Source organism: Crinia signifera, chromosome 7, assembly GCF_055691185.1.
Source record: "Crinia signifera chromosome 7, ASM5569118v1, whole genome shotgun sequence".
NCBI classification, from domain to species: domain Eukaryota; kingdom Metazoa; phylum Chordata; class Amphibia; order Anura; family Myobatrachidae; genus Crinia; species Crinia signifera.
The window spans coordinates 175,825,027-175,841,950 of NC_139223.1; the positions used below are offsets into that span (position 1 = coordinate 175,825,027).

Sequence of the window (16,924 nt, forward strand, 5' to 3'; positions counted from 1 at the left end):
GGTGGGGCAGATGTAACATGTGCAGAGAGATTTAAGGTGGCCATACATCTACAGATTTATTGTCCGATCTGTCTGGTTGGAACAAAATCCTGGTAAAAGATGAGAGCAAATGACAGTTGACCATTTGCTTTGAAATGCTGAAAAACTGTCATTCAGATATTACCAGCTGTTTGTTCCAACCGGCCCAATCTGACAATCGATCTGTAGATGTATGGCCACTTTTAGATTTGTGTGAGTTATTTTGTTTCTGTGCAAGGTAAATACCGGCTGCATTATTTTTACACTGTAATTTAGATTTCAGTTTCAACACACCCCACCCAAATTTAACTCTCTCAGCACGTTAATCTGCCCCACCTGCAATGCAGCATTTGTTTTGCCCATTTTGAGAACAAATTTGTACTGGGATCAGCTCTGATTAAGGGCTATTATGCAGTGTTATATTTCACACAGTGTCACCGAAATTCCATTTAGAGTATTTGTGCTTCTTCTATTATAAACACGTTCAGGAGAAAACACACAATATTCACAATTGTGACCATGAAAATGGGTCAATTATTAGGGATTTTTTCGCCCACCAAAGTCATTCACTTTGCACTAGGACAAGCTCGTACTCTCTTTTACTATGCTAAAGTATATTAATGAACCACTCTAAGACATCCTGACATAATTTTAACTAGATCGGAGCATCTTCATAGTTTTCGCCATTTTCACCAAAAAGTGAAACTTCAGGCCTCTTGCCAGAACAGAAGATGTTGACTCAGATCAAAATGCTTTTGCATGTTTCTTATTCAAGTCAAGTCACAACTTTTCCACACTAGCCGATTTTGAATTTCTCAATTTCAGTTTTTTCACTCCGCCCTAATATATATATATATATATATACAGTTATGCCCAAGTACATCGTGGCTGCGATGCGCATAAAGTGCGTCATGCAAATCGCGCCTGGATCGCGCCTGCTCCTTGCGCTATAGTCCCGTTATAGATCGCGTTATAACGTAACGTAATCTTGTAAATGTAACCTGCACTTACACTCATTGACCACCAGATGTCACTTTTCCCAAACAGTACAGCGCATGCGTAAAAATCTCTTCTACAAAACAGTGGCCGCCACGACTTTTCACTACGGATTTTGTCCTTACTTTACGGACAGAGTGTTTTGTATTTATTCGCAGAAGCAGCTACGTACGGTCATTTATGTAATTGGTACAGAAGCCATGCTAACCTTTGCTATTGCTAGATGACTACTTAAAACATTATTGGAGGACCTACAGTATCATACTTTACACTACGGATTTTGTCCTTACTTTACGGACAGAGTTATTTTCTTTTATTCGCAGCCGCAGTGACGTACAGTACTGTATGGTCATGAACTGTATGTGATTGGTGCAGAAGCCATGCTAACCATCTGCCAGCAGTAAAATCACAGGCAATAGTGGCCTAGCGGGTAGAGGCACAACTTCACCATGTCAGTATCAGTAGTTCGATCCTCAGTTGGTTACAATATATTTTTATTTTTTAAACGTTCTTTTTTTTTTTTTTTTAAACCAATACAGGTACTGTAGTTACAGTAGTTGGTGCTTATCAAATTCTTTCGGACTTTTCCACAAACAAAAATTCACAATGGCAGGCCTCCATGTACACGATAGTTAATACCCATACTGTACATACTGCGCTACAGAGAACGTTTTTTTTTTCGCAAAATAGATTTAGCTTTTCAGGTAAAATTCCTTGCCTTGAGGACCGTGTTTCGGGATAAAATTCGCTAACCATTGCTAACCAGCCACTTTTCACTACGGATCTTGTCCTTACTTTACGGACAGAGTGTTAGTACAGTATTTATTCGCAGAAGCAGCTACGTACGGTCATTTATGTAATTGGTACAGAAGCCATGCTAACCTTTGCTATTGCTAGATGACTACTTAAAACATTATTGGAGGACCTACAGTATCATACTTTACACTACGGATTTTGTCCTTACTTTACGGACAGAGTTATTTTCTTTTATTCGCAGCCGCAGTGACGTACTGTATGGTCATGAACTGTATGTGATTGGTGCAGAAGCCATGCTAACCATCTGCCAGCAGTAAAATCACAGGCAATAGTGGCCTAGCGGGTAGAGGCACGGCTTCACTATCTCAGTATCAGTAGTTCGATCCTCAGTTGGTTACATTATATTTTTATTTTTTAAACGTTCTTTTTTTTTTTTTAAACCAATACAGGTACTGTAGTTACAGTAGTTGGTGCTTATCAAATTCTTTCGGACTTTTCCACAAACAAAAATTCACAATGGCAGGCCTCCATGTACACGATAGTTAATACCCATACTGTACATACTGCGCTACAGAGAACGTTTTTTTTTTCGCAAAATAGATTTAGCTTTTCAGGTAAAATTCCTTGCCTTGAGGACCGTGTTTCGGGATTAAATTCGCTAACCATTGCTAACCAGCCACTTTTCACTACGGATCTTGTCCTTACTTTACGGACAGAGTGTTAGTACAGTATTTATTCGTAGAAGCAGCTACGTACGGTCATTTATGTAATTGGTACAGAAGCCATGCTAACCTTTGCTATTGCTAGATGACTACTTAAAACATTATTGGAGGACCTACAGTATCATACTTTACACTACGGATTTTGTCCTTACTTTACGGACAGAGTTATTTTCTTTTATTCGCAGCCGCAGTGACGTACTGTATGGTCATGAACTGTATGTGATTGGTGCAGAAGCCATGCTAACCATCTGCCAGCAGTAAAATCACAGGCAATAGTGGCCTAGCGGGTAGAGGCACGCCTTCACTATCTCAGTATCAGTAGTTCGATCCTCAGTTGGTTACATTATATTTTTATTTTTTAAACGTTCTTTTTTTTTTTTTTAAACCAATACAGGTACTGTAGTTACAGTAGTTGGTGCTTATCAAATTCTTTCGGACTTTTCCACAAACAAAAATTCACAATGGCAGGCATCCATGTACACGATAGTTAATACCCATACTGTACATACAGTACAGAGCTACAGAGAACGTTTTTTTCTCCGCAACAATAGATTTCTCCAAACTCAGACACAGACCGACACCTCAGACAATAAGATGTTGATTGCAGTCATATGTTAATTGCAGTCTGCCTTTTTGTTTCGCTGGTAATTGTACATACTGTAATTCAAATGCACCTATCAGCTTCATGAAGGATTTCCTTTGTCTCTGCCAGCATAAATTCAGCTACAGATACTAAAATTGTCAAACTATCCAGTTTGTTTTTCTGCATCTAAACCGTGTAGAATTGCTACGGATCGTCTCTTCATCTCTTGCCTGTATACAAGCACGAGATTGTACCTGTACACCTGGACTATTCATTCTGCTGAATCCAAAGTCAAGTTGTTGCTGCGTTCGTGTTTCTACCAAGCTTTACCATCATACTGCCTTCCTTCCGCAAGAACATTACTGTATCTTCTCGCTGGAGCAGTAAGTACACTATACAGTAGTACAGTCATTTGTACATTTGACTGATTGCTGCATCACAGTATACAGTAAGCAGCACTACAAAACTGTCCCTGCGCGGAAGCGTTTGGTTCCCACCCTTCCCTGAATGAAGATGTTGCCCTTCTTTCCCTACTGTTCAAATGCACCCGGTGCAGAATACTGTATACAATCGCCTGCTGTGTATACTGTATTCAGATACTGCAGGCTGCCGCTATGGGTATTGTCCGTAAATACTAGAGTCTGTTTCGCAGACTTACTGTATACAGTATCGAGTAGTTGATATCGTGATTTTTGATGGCTTACACGTTCAGTGCAGTGCAGTAGAGATAGCGCCATTGAGAATATTGTACAATGTGTTAAAATTGCCTGGTGTGTATGGGCCGCAGATCCCCGACTAGCGATGACAGTACTCTATTAGGGTGGGCTACTGTAGGCTGCTAAATACTAGTTCTCTCCGTAATACCATTGGTGTAATACCGTAAAACACGTATTTTTTCCTCAAACGAGGGGACCGGTGTTTTTCTCATGTTTACGGACTGTTTCGCAGGCTCAGTCAGTAATAGGAGCACATGTGATACTGTATCGTGATTTTCAGCCATGTTGGGAATCGAGATGGCTGCACAGTGCAGTAGAAATACAGTAGCGCCATTTGGAATACAGTATTGTACAATGTGTTAAAATTGCCTGGTGTGTATGGGACGCAGATTCCCCGCTACATTTGCGAGGGCAGGATCAACTTTCCCTCCCCCTTACTGCACTTCTGCTTCAGGTACTGTACCATACAGTAAGTACCATAATCAACAGTGCATGATTCTCTTGAGGATCATACACACTATACGTTTTTCATCCGAAAATTGCCTGGTGTGTATGGTCCAGAGTTCCCCGACTAGCGATGAGAATATTTTATTAGGCTACTGCAGGCTGCCGCTATGGGTATTGTCCGTATAATGTGTAATAAATCCTGGATTGGGGTATTGTCCGTAATATTGTTGTAATACCGTAAATAACGGATCATTTCGCATTTTTTCCCCGCATACTGTACTTGTAATTGAAGTAGTCACAACAATAGGATCACGTGGTATCGTGATTTTCCACCATTTTAGGGATCAACATGGATGCCACATACTGTACAGTGCAGTGCAGTAGAGATACAGTAGCGCCATTTAGAATATTGTACGTGTTAAAATTGCCTGGTGTGTATAGGCCGCAGATCCCCGTTTAGCGATGACAATACTCTATTAGGGTGGGCTACTGCAGGCTGCTACTATGGGTATTCTCGTATAATCTGTGCTACTGTAATTACTGTTGGTGTAATACTGTAAATACAGTAACGTATTTTTTCGCAGGTGGGGGGATTTTTGCGCATATTAATAGACTATTTCGCAGACTCAGTCATACTGTATTTGTGTAAAAAAATCCCCTAGCTGTGTACAAAATCCCCTAGCTGTGGGCGTTCGTATTGTAAGTACTGTAATTACAGTAATACTAGATTACAGGTATCCGGAGAACCAGAATACTGTACCAGTTTATTTTTTGATTTTTTTTAATTAAATTTTTTATTAATTCATTGCATTATTATTATACAGCAGGAACAGCATGTGGTGTCATTGCATTATTATTATTATACAGAGGGAGCAGCCTGTGGTGTCATGGCATTACTTTTATATTATACAGGGGGAGCAGCCTGTGGTGTCATGGCATTATTATTATACAGAGGGAGCAGCCTGTGGTGTCATGGCATAATGCCATGACACCACAGTCTGCTCCCCCTGTACAATAATAATTATGACACCACAGGTGGCTCCCCCTGTATAATATAAAAGTAATGCCATGACACCACTGGCTGCTCCCTCTGTATAATAATAATAATGCAATGACACCACATGCTGTTTCTGCTGTATAATAATAATGCAATGACACCACAGGCTACTCCCGCTGTATAATATAACAATAGTAATACCATGACACAAATTATTATACAGGGGGAGTAGCCTGTGGTGTCATTGCATTATTATTATTATACAGAGGGAGCAGCCTGTGGTGTCATGGCATTACTTTTATATTATACAGGGGTAGCAGCCTGTGGTGTCATGGCATTATTATTATTATGCAGAGGGAGCAGCCTGTGGTGTCATGGCATAATGCCATGACACCACAGGCTGCTCCCCCTGTACAATAATAATGACACCACAGGGTGCTCCACCTGTATAATATAAAAGTAATGCCATGACCACAGGCTGCTCCCCCTGTATAATAATTTGTGTCATGGCATTACTATTATTAATAGTAATGCCATGACACAAATTATTATACAGGTGGAGCAGCCTGTGGTGTCATTGCATTATTATTAATATACATGAAACAGCACAGCAGATACTGCATGTCGTTTTAGATCATGTTAACTTACTACTGTCCTGTTTTTTATCCTCGACCAGGCTCCTCCTGTCCTGCTGCGGCTCCACAAATTTCTGTTCCCCTCTCTGCGGCCTCCTGAAGCGTCCCCCACGAGTTGCTCTGCGGGCGGCCCAGCCTTCCTCCAGTCTCTGAGTGCAGACGCGTGGGTGGGAGGCGTCAACGTCATGACGTCCACACCGCACCCAGCGTCTGCCGACTGCCACTGGGCATAAGAGGGAACAGGCTGCCGGCCGGAGCCCTCCTCCACGTAGCCGTGGAGGCCGGCGGCCATGTTCCTGTGGCCGCAGACATCATTTAAAAAACCACAGGAACATGGCCGCCGGCAGTGAAAAAAACAAACAAACGGCAATGCGGCCTCAGGAACGGGCGCTGCGGCGCGGCCCGCAGCACACCTGCCAGAGCGGCCTGGGGGGCAGATGCCCCCCGGCCCAGCCCGCCCCTGCCTCCACCCCTCCTAGTCTGTCTGTCTAAGCCCCATCTGTTAACGTACTGTACTTTTGTTTATCGCTTCATCCCTTTTATTGAAAAAAAAAGCTCATGTCTATGCAGTACGGTCACATAATTTTCGGTACTTGTGACTTACAGTATCTGGGCAGCCAATGTTGAAATTGTATGCCAGTACCCTAAGCATGCGATTTGATGCGATTTCCCTTGAAATTCCTTTGAAGAGAAAATTGCTGTTGCATTGTATGCTATTGTATTGCATGCGATGCGATTTGATGCGATTTTAATACTGTATGTACAGATGTACCCAGATGCCTGTTTCATATGTGAAATGGCCCCCCAGACCCCATTTTTTATTGTATTCCCACCCTGATGGCTAAATGCCCCCATTGTTAACGCCACCCCACTATCAACGCCAACCCGAAGCGTGGCGAGCGGCGGCGTTACGCGTCCTCCGACCTTTTCATATTTTTTAAACGTTCTTTTTTTTTTTTTAAACCAATACAGGTACTGTAGTTACAGTAGTTGGTGCTTATCAAATTCTTTCGGACTTTTCCACAAACAAAAATTCACAATGGCAGGCATCCATGTACACGATAGTTAATACCCATACTGTACATACAGTACAGAGCTACAGAGAACGTTTTTTTCTCCGCAACAATAGATTTCTCCAAACTCAGACACAGACCGACACCTCAGACAATAAGATGTTGATTGCAGTCATATGTTAATTGCAGTCTGCCTTTTTGTTTCGCTGGTAATTGTACATACTGTAATTCAAATGCACCTATCAGCTTCATGAAGGATTTCCTTTGTCTCTGCCAGCATAAATTCAGCTACAGATACTAAAATTGTCAAACTATCCAGTTTGTTTTTCTGCATCTAAACCGTGTAGAATTGCTACGGATCGTCTCTTCATCTCTTGCCTGTATACAAGCACGAGATTGTACCTGTACACCTGGACTATTCATTCTGCTGAATCCAAAGTCAAGTTGTTGCTGCGTTCGTGTTTCTACCAAGCTTTACCATCATACTGCCTTCCTTCCGCAAGAACATTACTGTATCTTCTCGCTGGAGCAGTAAGTACACTATACAGTAGTACAGTCATTTGTACATTTGACTGATTGCTGCATCACAGTATACAGTAAGCAGCACTACAAAACTGTCCCTGCGCGGAAGCGTTTGGTTCCCACCCTTCCCTGAATGAAGATGTTGCCCTTCTTTCCCTACTGTTCAAATGCACCCGGTGCAGAATACTGTATACAATCGCCTGCTGTGTATACTGTATTCAGATACTGCAGGCTGCCGCTATGGGTATTGTCCGTAAATACTAGAGTCTGTTTCGCAGACTTACTGTATACAGTATCGAGTAGTTGATATCGTGATTTTTGATGGCTTACACGTTCAGTGCAGTGCAGTAGAGATAGCGCCATTGAGAATATTGTACAATGTGTTAAAATTGCCTGGTGTGTATGGGCCGCAGATCCCCGACTAGCGATGACAGTACTCTATTAGGGTGGGCTACTGTAGGCTGCTAAATACTAGTTCTCTCCGTAATACCATTGGTGTAATACCGTAAAACACGTATTTTTTCCTCAAACGAGGGGACCGGTGTTTTTCTCATGTTTACGGACTGTTTCGCAGGCTCAGTCAGTAATAGGAGCACATGTGATACTGTATCGTGATTTTCAGCCATGTTGGGAATCGAGATGGCTGCACAGTGCAGTAGAAATACAGTAGCGCCATTTGGAATACAGTATTGTACAATGTGTTAAAATTGCCTGGTGTGTATGGGACGCAGATTCCCCGCTACATTTGCGAGGGCAGGATCAACTTTCCCTCCCCCTTACTGCACTTCTGCTTCAGGTACTGTACCATACAGTAAGTACCATAATCAACAGTGCATGATTCTCTTGAGGATCATACACACTATACGTTTTTCATCCGAAAATTGCCTGGTGTGTATGGTCCAGAGTTCCCCGACTAGCGATGAGAATATTTTATTAGGCTACTGCAGGCTGCCGCTATGGGTATTGTCCGTATAATGTGTAATAAATCCTGGATTGGGGTATTGTCCGTAATATTGTTGTAATACCGTAAATAACGGATCATTTCGCATTTTTTCCCCGCATACTGTACTTGTAATTGAAGTAGTCACAACAATAGGATCACGTGGTATCGTGATTTTCCGCCATTTTAGGGATCAACATGGATGCCACATACTGTACAGTGCAGTGCAGTAGAGATACAGTAGCGCCATTTAGAATATTGTACGTGTTAAAATTGCCTGGTGTGTATAGGCCGCAGATCCCCGACTAGCGATGACAATACTCTATTAGGGTGGGCTACTGCAGGCTGCTACTATGGGTATTCTCGTATAATCTGTGCTACTGTAATTACTGTTGGTGTAATACTGTAAATACAGTAACGTATTTTTTCGCAGGTGGGGGGATTTTTGCGCATATTAATAGACTATTTCGCAGACTCAGTCATACTGTATTTGTGTAAAAAAATCCCCTAGCTGTGTACAAAATCCCCTAGCTGTGGGCGTTCGTATTGTAAGTACTGTAATTACAGTAATACTAGATTACAGGTATCCGGAGAACCAGAATACTGTACCAGTTTATTTTTTGATTTTTTTTAATTAAATTTTTTATTAATTCATTGCATTATTATTATACAGCAGGAACAGCATGTGGTGTCATTGCATTATTATTATTATACAGAGGGAGCAGCCTGTGGTGTCATGGCATTACTTTTATATTATACAGGGGGAGCAGCCTGTGGTGTCATGGCATTATTATTATACAGAGGGAGCAGCCTGTGGTGTCATGGCATAATGCCATGACACCACAGTCTGCTCCCCCTGTACAATAATAATTATGACACCACAGGTGGCTCCCCCTGTATAATATAAAAGTAATGCCATGACACCACTGGCTGCTCCCTCTGTATAATAATAATAATGCAATGACACCACATGCTGTTTCTGCTGTATAATAATAATGCAATGACACCACAGGCTACTCCCGCTGTATAATATAACAATAGTAATACCATGACACAAATTATTATACAGGGGGAGTAGCCTGTGGTGTCATTGCATTATTATTATTATACAGAGGGAGCAGCCTGTGGTGTCATGGCATTACTTTTATATTATACAGGGGTAGCAGCCTGTGGTGTCATGGCATTATTATTATGCAGAGGGAGCAGCCTGTGGTGTCATGGCATAATGCCATGACACCACAGGCTGCTCCCCCTGTACAATAATAATGACACCACAGGGTGCTCCACCTGTATAATATAAAAGTAATGCCATGACCACAGGCTGCTCCCCCTGTATAATAATTTGTGTCATGGCATTACTATTATTAATAGTAATGCCATGACACAAATTATTATACAGGTGGAGCAGCCTGTGGTGTCATTGCATTATTATTAATATACATGAAACAGCACAGCAGATACTGCATGTCGTTTTAGATCATGTTAACTTACTACTGTCCTGTTTTTTATCCTCGACCAGGCTCCTCCTGTCCTGCTGCGGCTCCACAAATTTCTGTTCCCCTCTCTGCGGCCTCCTGAAGCGTCCCCCACGAGTTGCTCTGCGGGCGGCCCAGCCTTCCTCCAGTCTCTGAGTGCAGACGCGTGGGTGGGAGGCGTCAACGTCATGACGTCCACACCGCACCCAGCGTCTGCCGACTGCCACTGGGCATAAGAGGGAACAGGCTGCCGGCCGGAGCCCTCCTCCACGTAGCCGTGGAGGCCGGCGGCCATGTTCCTGTGGCCGCAGACATCATTTAAAAAACCACAGGAACATGGCCGCCGGCAGTGAAAAAAACAAACAAACGGCAATGCGGCCTCAGGAACGGGCGCTGCGGCGCGGCCCGCAGCACACCTGCCAGAGCGGCCTGGGGGGCAGATGCCCCCCGGCCCAGCCCGCCCCTGCCTCCACCCCTCCTAGTCTGTCTGTCTAAGCCCCATCTGTTAACGTACTGTACTTTTGTTTATCGCTTCATCCCTTTTATTGAAAAAAAAAGCTCATGTCTATGCAGTACGGTCACATAATTTTCGGTACTTGTGACTTACAGTATCTGGGCAGCCAATGTTGAAATTGTATGCCAGTACCCTAAGCATGCGATTTGATGCGATTTCCCTTGAAATTCCTTTGAAGAGAAAATTGCTGTTGCATTGTATGCTATTGTATTGCATGCGATGCGATTTGATGCGATTTTAATACTGTATGTACAGATGTACCCAGATGCCTGTTTCATATGTGAAATGGCCCCCCAGACCCCATTTTTTATTGTATTCCCACCCTGATGGCTAAATGCCCCCATTGTTAACGCCACCCCACTATCAACGCCAACCCGAAGCGTGGCGAGCGGCGGCGTTACGCGTCCTCCGACCTTTTCATACCCCCACAATCCACGTCGGCGTGGAGTTGATTTTATATAGTGTGGCGAGCGCAACGAGCCACCGAGCCCGAAGCGTGGCGAGCGGACGTGGATACCTTCACAGCTATACGCGTTCCCTTGCGGGCTTCACAGGTATCCGGGTCCCCTGGTGGGGCTCGCCACGCTTCGACCTCCCTCGGTGGCTCGCTGCGCTCGCCACACTATATAAAATCTACTCCACGCCGACGTGGATAGTGGGGGTATGAAAAGGTCGGAGGACGCGTACCGCTGCCCCTCGCGGGCTCGCTGCGCTCGCCACGCTTCGGGTTGGCGTTGATAGTGGGGTGGCGTTAACAATGGGGGCATTTAGCCATCAGGGTGGGAATACAATAAAAAATGGGGTCAATTGTATGATTGTATGCGATGCGATTTGACGCGATTTTTAGGTGCGATGAAGAAAATCGGGCGCCCAGATAAGTCACAAGTACCTAATTTTCACTACTGTAATACCATAATACAATACTGTATGCTACTGTATTGTACTGTAACTAATGTACTGTACTGTATGTACTGTATTAACTTGAATCTTATTGTTGTGTATTGTAGAGTGCACTGCCTACTGAAGATGGTGAAAACAAAAAAATTCTATTCTGGAGAACCTACACTTACATGTCCCAAGAGAATGGCTGCATTAGTGCCACACATTAAAAATAATATCGTTAAGAAGAAAGCAGGAAAAGAAAATATTCCTGTTGTCAAACTACGGAAAAATGCCAAGGCCAAGAACAAGTCTTTGTTCGCGACTGGAGGAGAATTTCACGATGACTGTCTGGTGCAAGACATTAACACTGATGCAACGCAAGACATTAACACAGTGACAGATGTGTCAGTTCCCGTAGATAATGATATGCACCCTTTGGAGCTTCACATTACACCTCTTGAACAAAAATCTCAATCACCGTCCCGTAGGAAACTTAACTTTCTGGATCACAACCCACCACAATGTAGCTGCACAGGGCTGGTGAGAGACATTTTGGGCAAGATGACCCGCCTGGAAACCCAAAACAATGGACTGTCTGTACATGTGGATGAACTGAAAGCGGAAATTCATGTACTGACAAGACAAATTAAAGTGCTGTCAGGAGGTCTGAATGACATGCTTGCTCAAGCCAAACAATGGCAAGCTGCTACAGGGCCACCCATTACACCCACAACATCTAATCCAGTACAATCACAATTTGACTGCCCTGATGCATTTGAAACAGAGGATTTTGACTTGGAAATGACCCAACCAACCACATCTTTCCACTTTTCTGATTTGGAGATGACACCAGCTTCATCCAACCGATTGGCCAGCCCTAGCGTGGACACAGAAACTGTTTTACCAAATGAATTGGTGAACATGGACACAACACCAGTGTCATCTCACTGGTTGCCTCCCACACATAATGCTTCAGATACACAACAACGTCAGACCAACTTAACAAGTACCCCACTGACATCTCACTGGTTGGCTGACAGACACAATGCACCATCCCAAGCCTCTAACAACATGGACACTGCAATGGTTGCATCATCCCAATTGTCCCCTGGAAATATGATCGTCGCAGCCTTACCTCAACATCAAAGAACATCACCTCTACATGAAAGAACACCTAGAAGCATACCCAAAGAATTGTGCGCTGTGGGGATTTCCTTGCCTGACATGCCACTCAAAGTCATCACAGCTGAGGGTGTCAACACTCTCTTTGAAGCAGCGAAGATGGAAATGCACCGTTATGCACAACAGATTTTCCAAGAGCATGTTTCTTTTGACCTGTATAAGAATTGGTGCAATCGGGTCAATTTTGATGGTCAACGTAATAAATTTGCAATCCCAGAAAATCTGCGCCTCGATATAGTGACACGACTCATGGGGAAATTTGAACTTACAAAGGCTGATTGTACAAAGATAAAGGACACTTTAAATGGATTGCTACGGATGCCCAGAGTTACACGCTGGACGTGCTTACTGTAGCACAGCAACTGGAAGCGTCTCTTCAAACTGGCATCTACAGTACTCTTACTTTTTGTAGAAGTATCCCCGTCCGATCTACAGTACTCACAGAACAAAGGACAGGCAATGAAATGGAAAAAAAGTACGTTTATGATCTTACTGCCTTGCAAAAAGCTTTGTTGTGACCAACAGTTCTTTAAATTATTGTACCTAAAATACTGTATGACTTTGTCCTGTTTAAATTAATGTGCTGTGTTTTTTTTTATTTTATTTTTTATTATACTGTATTTGAAGTCCCCACACATGATTCTAATTGTATGGTACTGTGTAAAGAAGTTTTGGAAAGATGTACTGTACTGACACCTGCCCAGTAGACTGTACTGTAATAATTACAAACTGCAAACCATCTTTAATGAAACGTACTGACAGTAATGATTGTTATAAATTTTTTATAAAAAAAAAAAAAAAAAATTATATTAATCGTAACAATAAATTGAAAATGTGATTGATTATCCCCTGCAGCATTAGCACCACTCTTCCTAATTCTTCTGTGAAAATAAACAAACAAACAATGTACAGTTTTAGAACAGAAATACTGTACATGTTGAATACTGTACTTTACAGTACAGTAAGCATTACTATTACTACAGTATACTGTACTGTACTTTACCTCTATCCATGGGTGGATTTGGATGAGGGGTGGAGGCTGCCTCATCCTCTTGTACCCTTGGCACTGTGGAAAAATGAGAAAATATGCTTTAAAAATAAAGTTTTTATTACTGTAGTATTATTATTATTATTATTATTACTTGTAATACACTAGTTACTGTATGGTTATTACTGTAAAGTACAGTAAGTGTGCGACGTGACGCATATGACGTGCAGCATATGGCAGCAGCTCAAAAGGGAAGGAGGCTGCTGTGGCTCTGGCATGTGGGAATGCAGTTTAAAAAGGAAGAAGGCTGCGGCTCCGGCAGGTATCTGAGGCATACTGTAATGTGTAATGTCTGTGTGACATGTAATAGGCATTACGAAGTGTGAGGTGTACCATGTAATGGGCATCACAGTGAGGGCATCACAGTTTGCAGTGCAATGGGCATTACGGTGTGTGGCATAACGTGTAACGGTGTATTGTTGGCTGATTGTATCCTGTGTCTGTTTTTCTTCCCCTAGCAGAGCTTGATTATTATACTCATTGTTAGACTATTGTATTACTTGTTATACAGTACCTATTATTTCCTATTCCTGTAACCCCCTTTTGTCCATTAGGGACTTTAATACATCATTTACGGAGTTTCTATCTCCTTACTTCTATACTGTGGTCTCGTCTGTTATTCGCATATAGCGATAAGGTATATTACGGACACTGTCCTTAAAGGTGTATTCGCAGATTAGAGACAGAGTACTGCGAAGGGATCTATTATTAAGGTATTGGTTCTTTGGTGTATAATACACAATAAAGGTACGCTACGCTGCGCCACGATTTGTTCGCACGTAGCTACTGTAGGTATAAAAGGTACGCTGGTTACGGACATAATACGTAACCTAGGCTTTTCACTTATTGTCCTTTGGTCATAATAAATCAACATTAACAATTGGTGGGGGGGCCTGTAGAATGCCCGCAGGGTACCAGCGTGGGCCAATGGCACGCCAAGAAAAGACACAATTAGGAGAGAAAGAAAAAAAACACAAACTCAATAAAGAAATGACAGGACTTACTCTCAGATGGAGCGGCTTAGGCGGTGGGGGCTGTAAGGGTGCCCTGGTCTTCAATCGGAGTCACTGTGGGAAAATGTCAAAAATGAGAACAAGTGCTGTTTACTGTTAAAAAGGCGTGGACTGAATTTTATAAAGTGCTGCGCCCGCCATACTGTACTTTAGAAAATCCACTCTGCTCCAAAGTGGATAGGACACATACTGTAATGTACCGCTGCGCATTCCCTGCATACGGCTGCCCTGGATAGTGGTTGTTTCAAAAGGAGGCATTTGCCAGTGCAGTACCGGATGTACACTAGTACTACCAGTGGCAATTGCCTCCTTTTGTGCATCAGAGGCATTGGCGCAACGCTCCACCCCCACCCCCCTGACATGGACACAACGCTGACTACGCAGGGCTGCGCTAGGCTGCCATTGGCCGACGCTACCAGCGTGGGCCAATGGCACGCCAAGAAAAGACACAATTACAGTAGGAGAGAAAGAAAAAAAAAACACAAACTCAATAAACAAATGACAGGACTTACTCTCAGATGGAGCGGCTGTTTCGGCCTCTATGGGCAGGGTGCCCTCGTCTTCAAGCTGAGGCACTATGGGAAAATGTTTTTTGTTTATCATTTACAGTATTTGTACATACAGTACAGTACTTGTACATACAGTACTGTACAGTATACAGTATTTATCCAGCTTTGAGAAACATTGAAGAAATACATTGAAGAAATACAGTATTTCAGTTTCTCACAAATACAGTATCCTACAGTATAAACGACAATACATTAGTGGGGGTTGGTGGTGGACAGCTTTACCAGATAGAAATGCTAATGAGTTAGTGTACTTGGAGTGGGGAGGCTAATACTGTAGTGTTATTTTTCCTTTCACAGATATAAGATTCAAATGTACAGTAAATGTCCTTTTTAGACAATGCAGTCCAGGTGTATAGTGACCCTTAATCAAATTATCTGTCTGCACTTAACACTACAGAAAGGAGGGTGAACTGGCATCTCTAGTATGCAGCTTTGAAAAGGGGAATCCAGTCATCACATTTGAAGAAAACTTTCAGATTTTCACAAATACAGTATACTGTACTGTAGTAGCAAACAAAGATGGGTCATAGGAAAGACAGACATTAGGTCTACAAGCATTAGGTCGACCACTGAAGGTTGACATGCATGAAGGTCGACATGACTGAAGGTCAACATGGGTTAGGGAGACATGGTCATTAGGAAAACTAAATTATTAGGTCGACATGGGTATGGTCAACATTCAAAAAGTTCACCATCGAGTTTTTCACTATTGTTGCCTGAATGTCGACACAGTCAACATGGACACTAGAAAAGTGCATTGCGTCCCCTCAGCCTCGGCCAACGGCACGCCAAGAAAAGACACAAGTTGGAAAGGAAGAAAAAATACACAAACTCAATAAACAAATGACAGGACTTACTCTCAGACGGAGCGGCTGAGGTGGTGGGGGGGCCTGTAGAATGCCCGCAGGGCAGGGTGCCCTGGTCTTCAATCGGAGGCACTGTGGGAAAATATCAAAAATGAGAACAAGTGCTGTTTACTGTTAATAAACTTACCGTACTCTTATTACTGTAAATAGGGCGGGGGTGGCTTTACAAAAATGACGTGCAGCATATGGCAGCAGCTCAAAAGGGAAGGAGGCTGCTGTGGCTCTGGCATGTGGGAATGCAGTTTAAAAAGGAAGAAGGCTGTGGCTCCGGCAGGTATCTGATACGAAGAGTGCTTAATGCTTCCCGAAAGTGTGTGCAGTGTGCCCCCAAGCAATGAGCATGAAACTTCCACTGTCAATTAGCATTTAACCACCCCCTTCTCAGGTAGCATGGAACCCCTGGTAAAATGCATGTTACCCCTGGAAATGAGCAGTTCACCCCACCCCCCTGGCAATTAGCATTTCACAACCTCTGGCAACGAGCATGAGACACCTGGAATGGAGCATGTAGACCAGGGCAATAAGATGTAATCCCTGGCATCGAGCAATAAATCCCTGGCATCAAGCATGTAACATCTAGCAATGAGAATGCACTGTAGGTAAGCCGCAGTTGTGTGGCATAATACTGTACAGTACAGTATGTAATGGGCATTACGGTGTGTGGCATAATGTGTGTCAAATAATGTGTAATGGGCAATACAGTATGTGGCCTAATGTGTAATGGCCATTATAGTGTATAGCATTCTGTGTAATTGCCATTACTGTGTGTACCATTATGTGTGATGGGCAGCATGGTGTGTGGCATAATGTGTAATGGGCATCACGGTGTGAGGCTTAATGTTGAATGGGCATCACGGTCTGAGGCATAATGTGTAATGTCTGTGTGACATGTAATAGGCATTACGAAGTGTGAGGTGTACCATGTAATGGGCATCACAGTGAGGGCATCACAGTTTGCAGTGCAATGGGCATTACGGTGTGTGGCATAACGTGTAATGGGCATTATGGCATGTGGTATACTACAGTATGT

The 16,924-nt window shown here is 43.0% G+C and overlaps 1 protein-coding gene and 1 long non-coding RNA gene across 2 annotated transcripts; one reads left to right on the forward strand and one right to left on the reverse strand.

Moving 5' to 3' along the window:
- The first annotated feature begins 7,152 nt into the window (after positions 1-7,152).
- Positions 7,153-14,214, forward strand: LOC146019636 (uncharacterized). Its single transcript, XM_083152141.1, has 2 exons — positions 7,153-7,414; positions 11,342-14,214. The coding sequence occupies exon 2, from the start codon at positions 11,361-11,363 to the stop codon at positions 12,750-12,752; it is 1,392 nt and encodes a 463-aa protein (XP_083008267.1). The 5' UTR covers positions 7,153-7,414; positions 11,342-11,360; the 3' UTR covers positions 12,753-14,214.
- LOC146019637 (uncharacterized) lies at positions 13,214-15,968 on the reverse strand. Its single transcript, XR_014450627.1, has 5 exons — positions 15,886-15,968; positions 14,972-15,034; positions 14,451-14,513; positions 13,402-13,464; positions 13,214-13,279 (listed from the first exon to the last, which is right to left on the reverse strand). It is a non-coding gene; the product is annotated as an uncharacterized LOC146019637 (long non-coding RNA).
- Positions 15,969-16,924: the final 956 nt, after the last annotated feature.

What these genes read in the sequence shown, in the direction of transcription:
- LOC146019636 (XM_083152141.1), top strand. Translation starts at nt 11,361, where the DNA reads ATGGTGAAAACAAAAAAATTCTATTCTGGAGAACCTACACTTACATGT.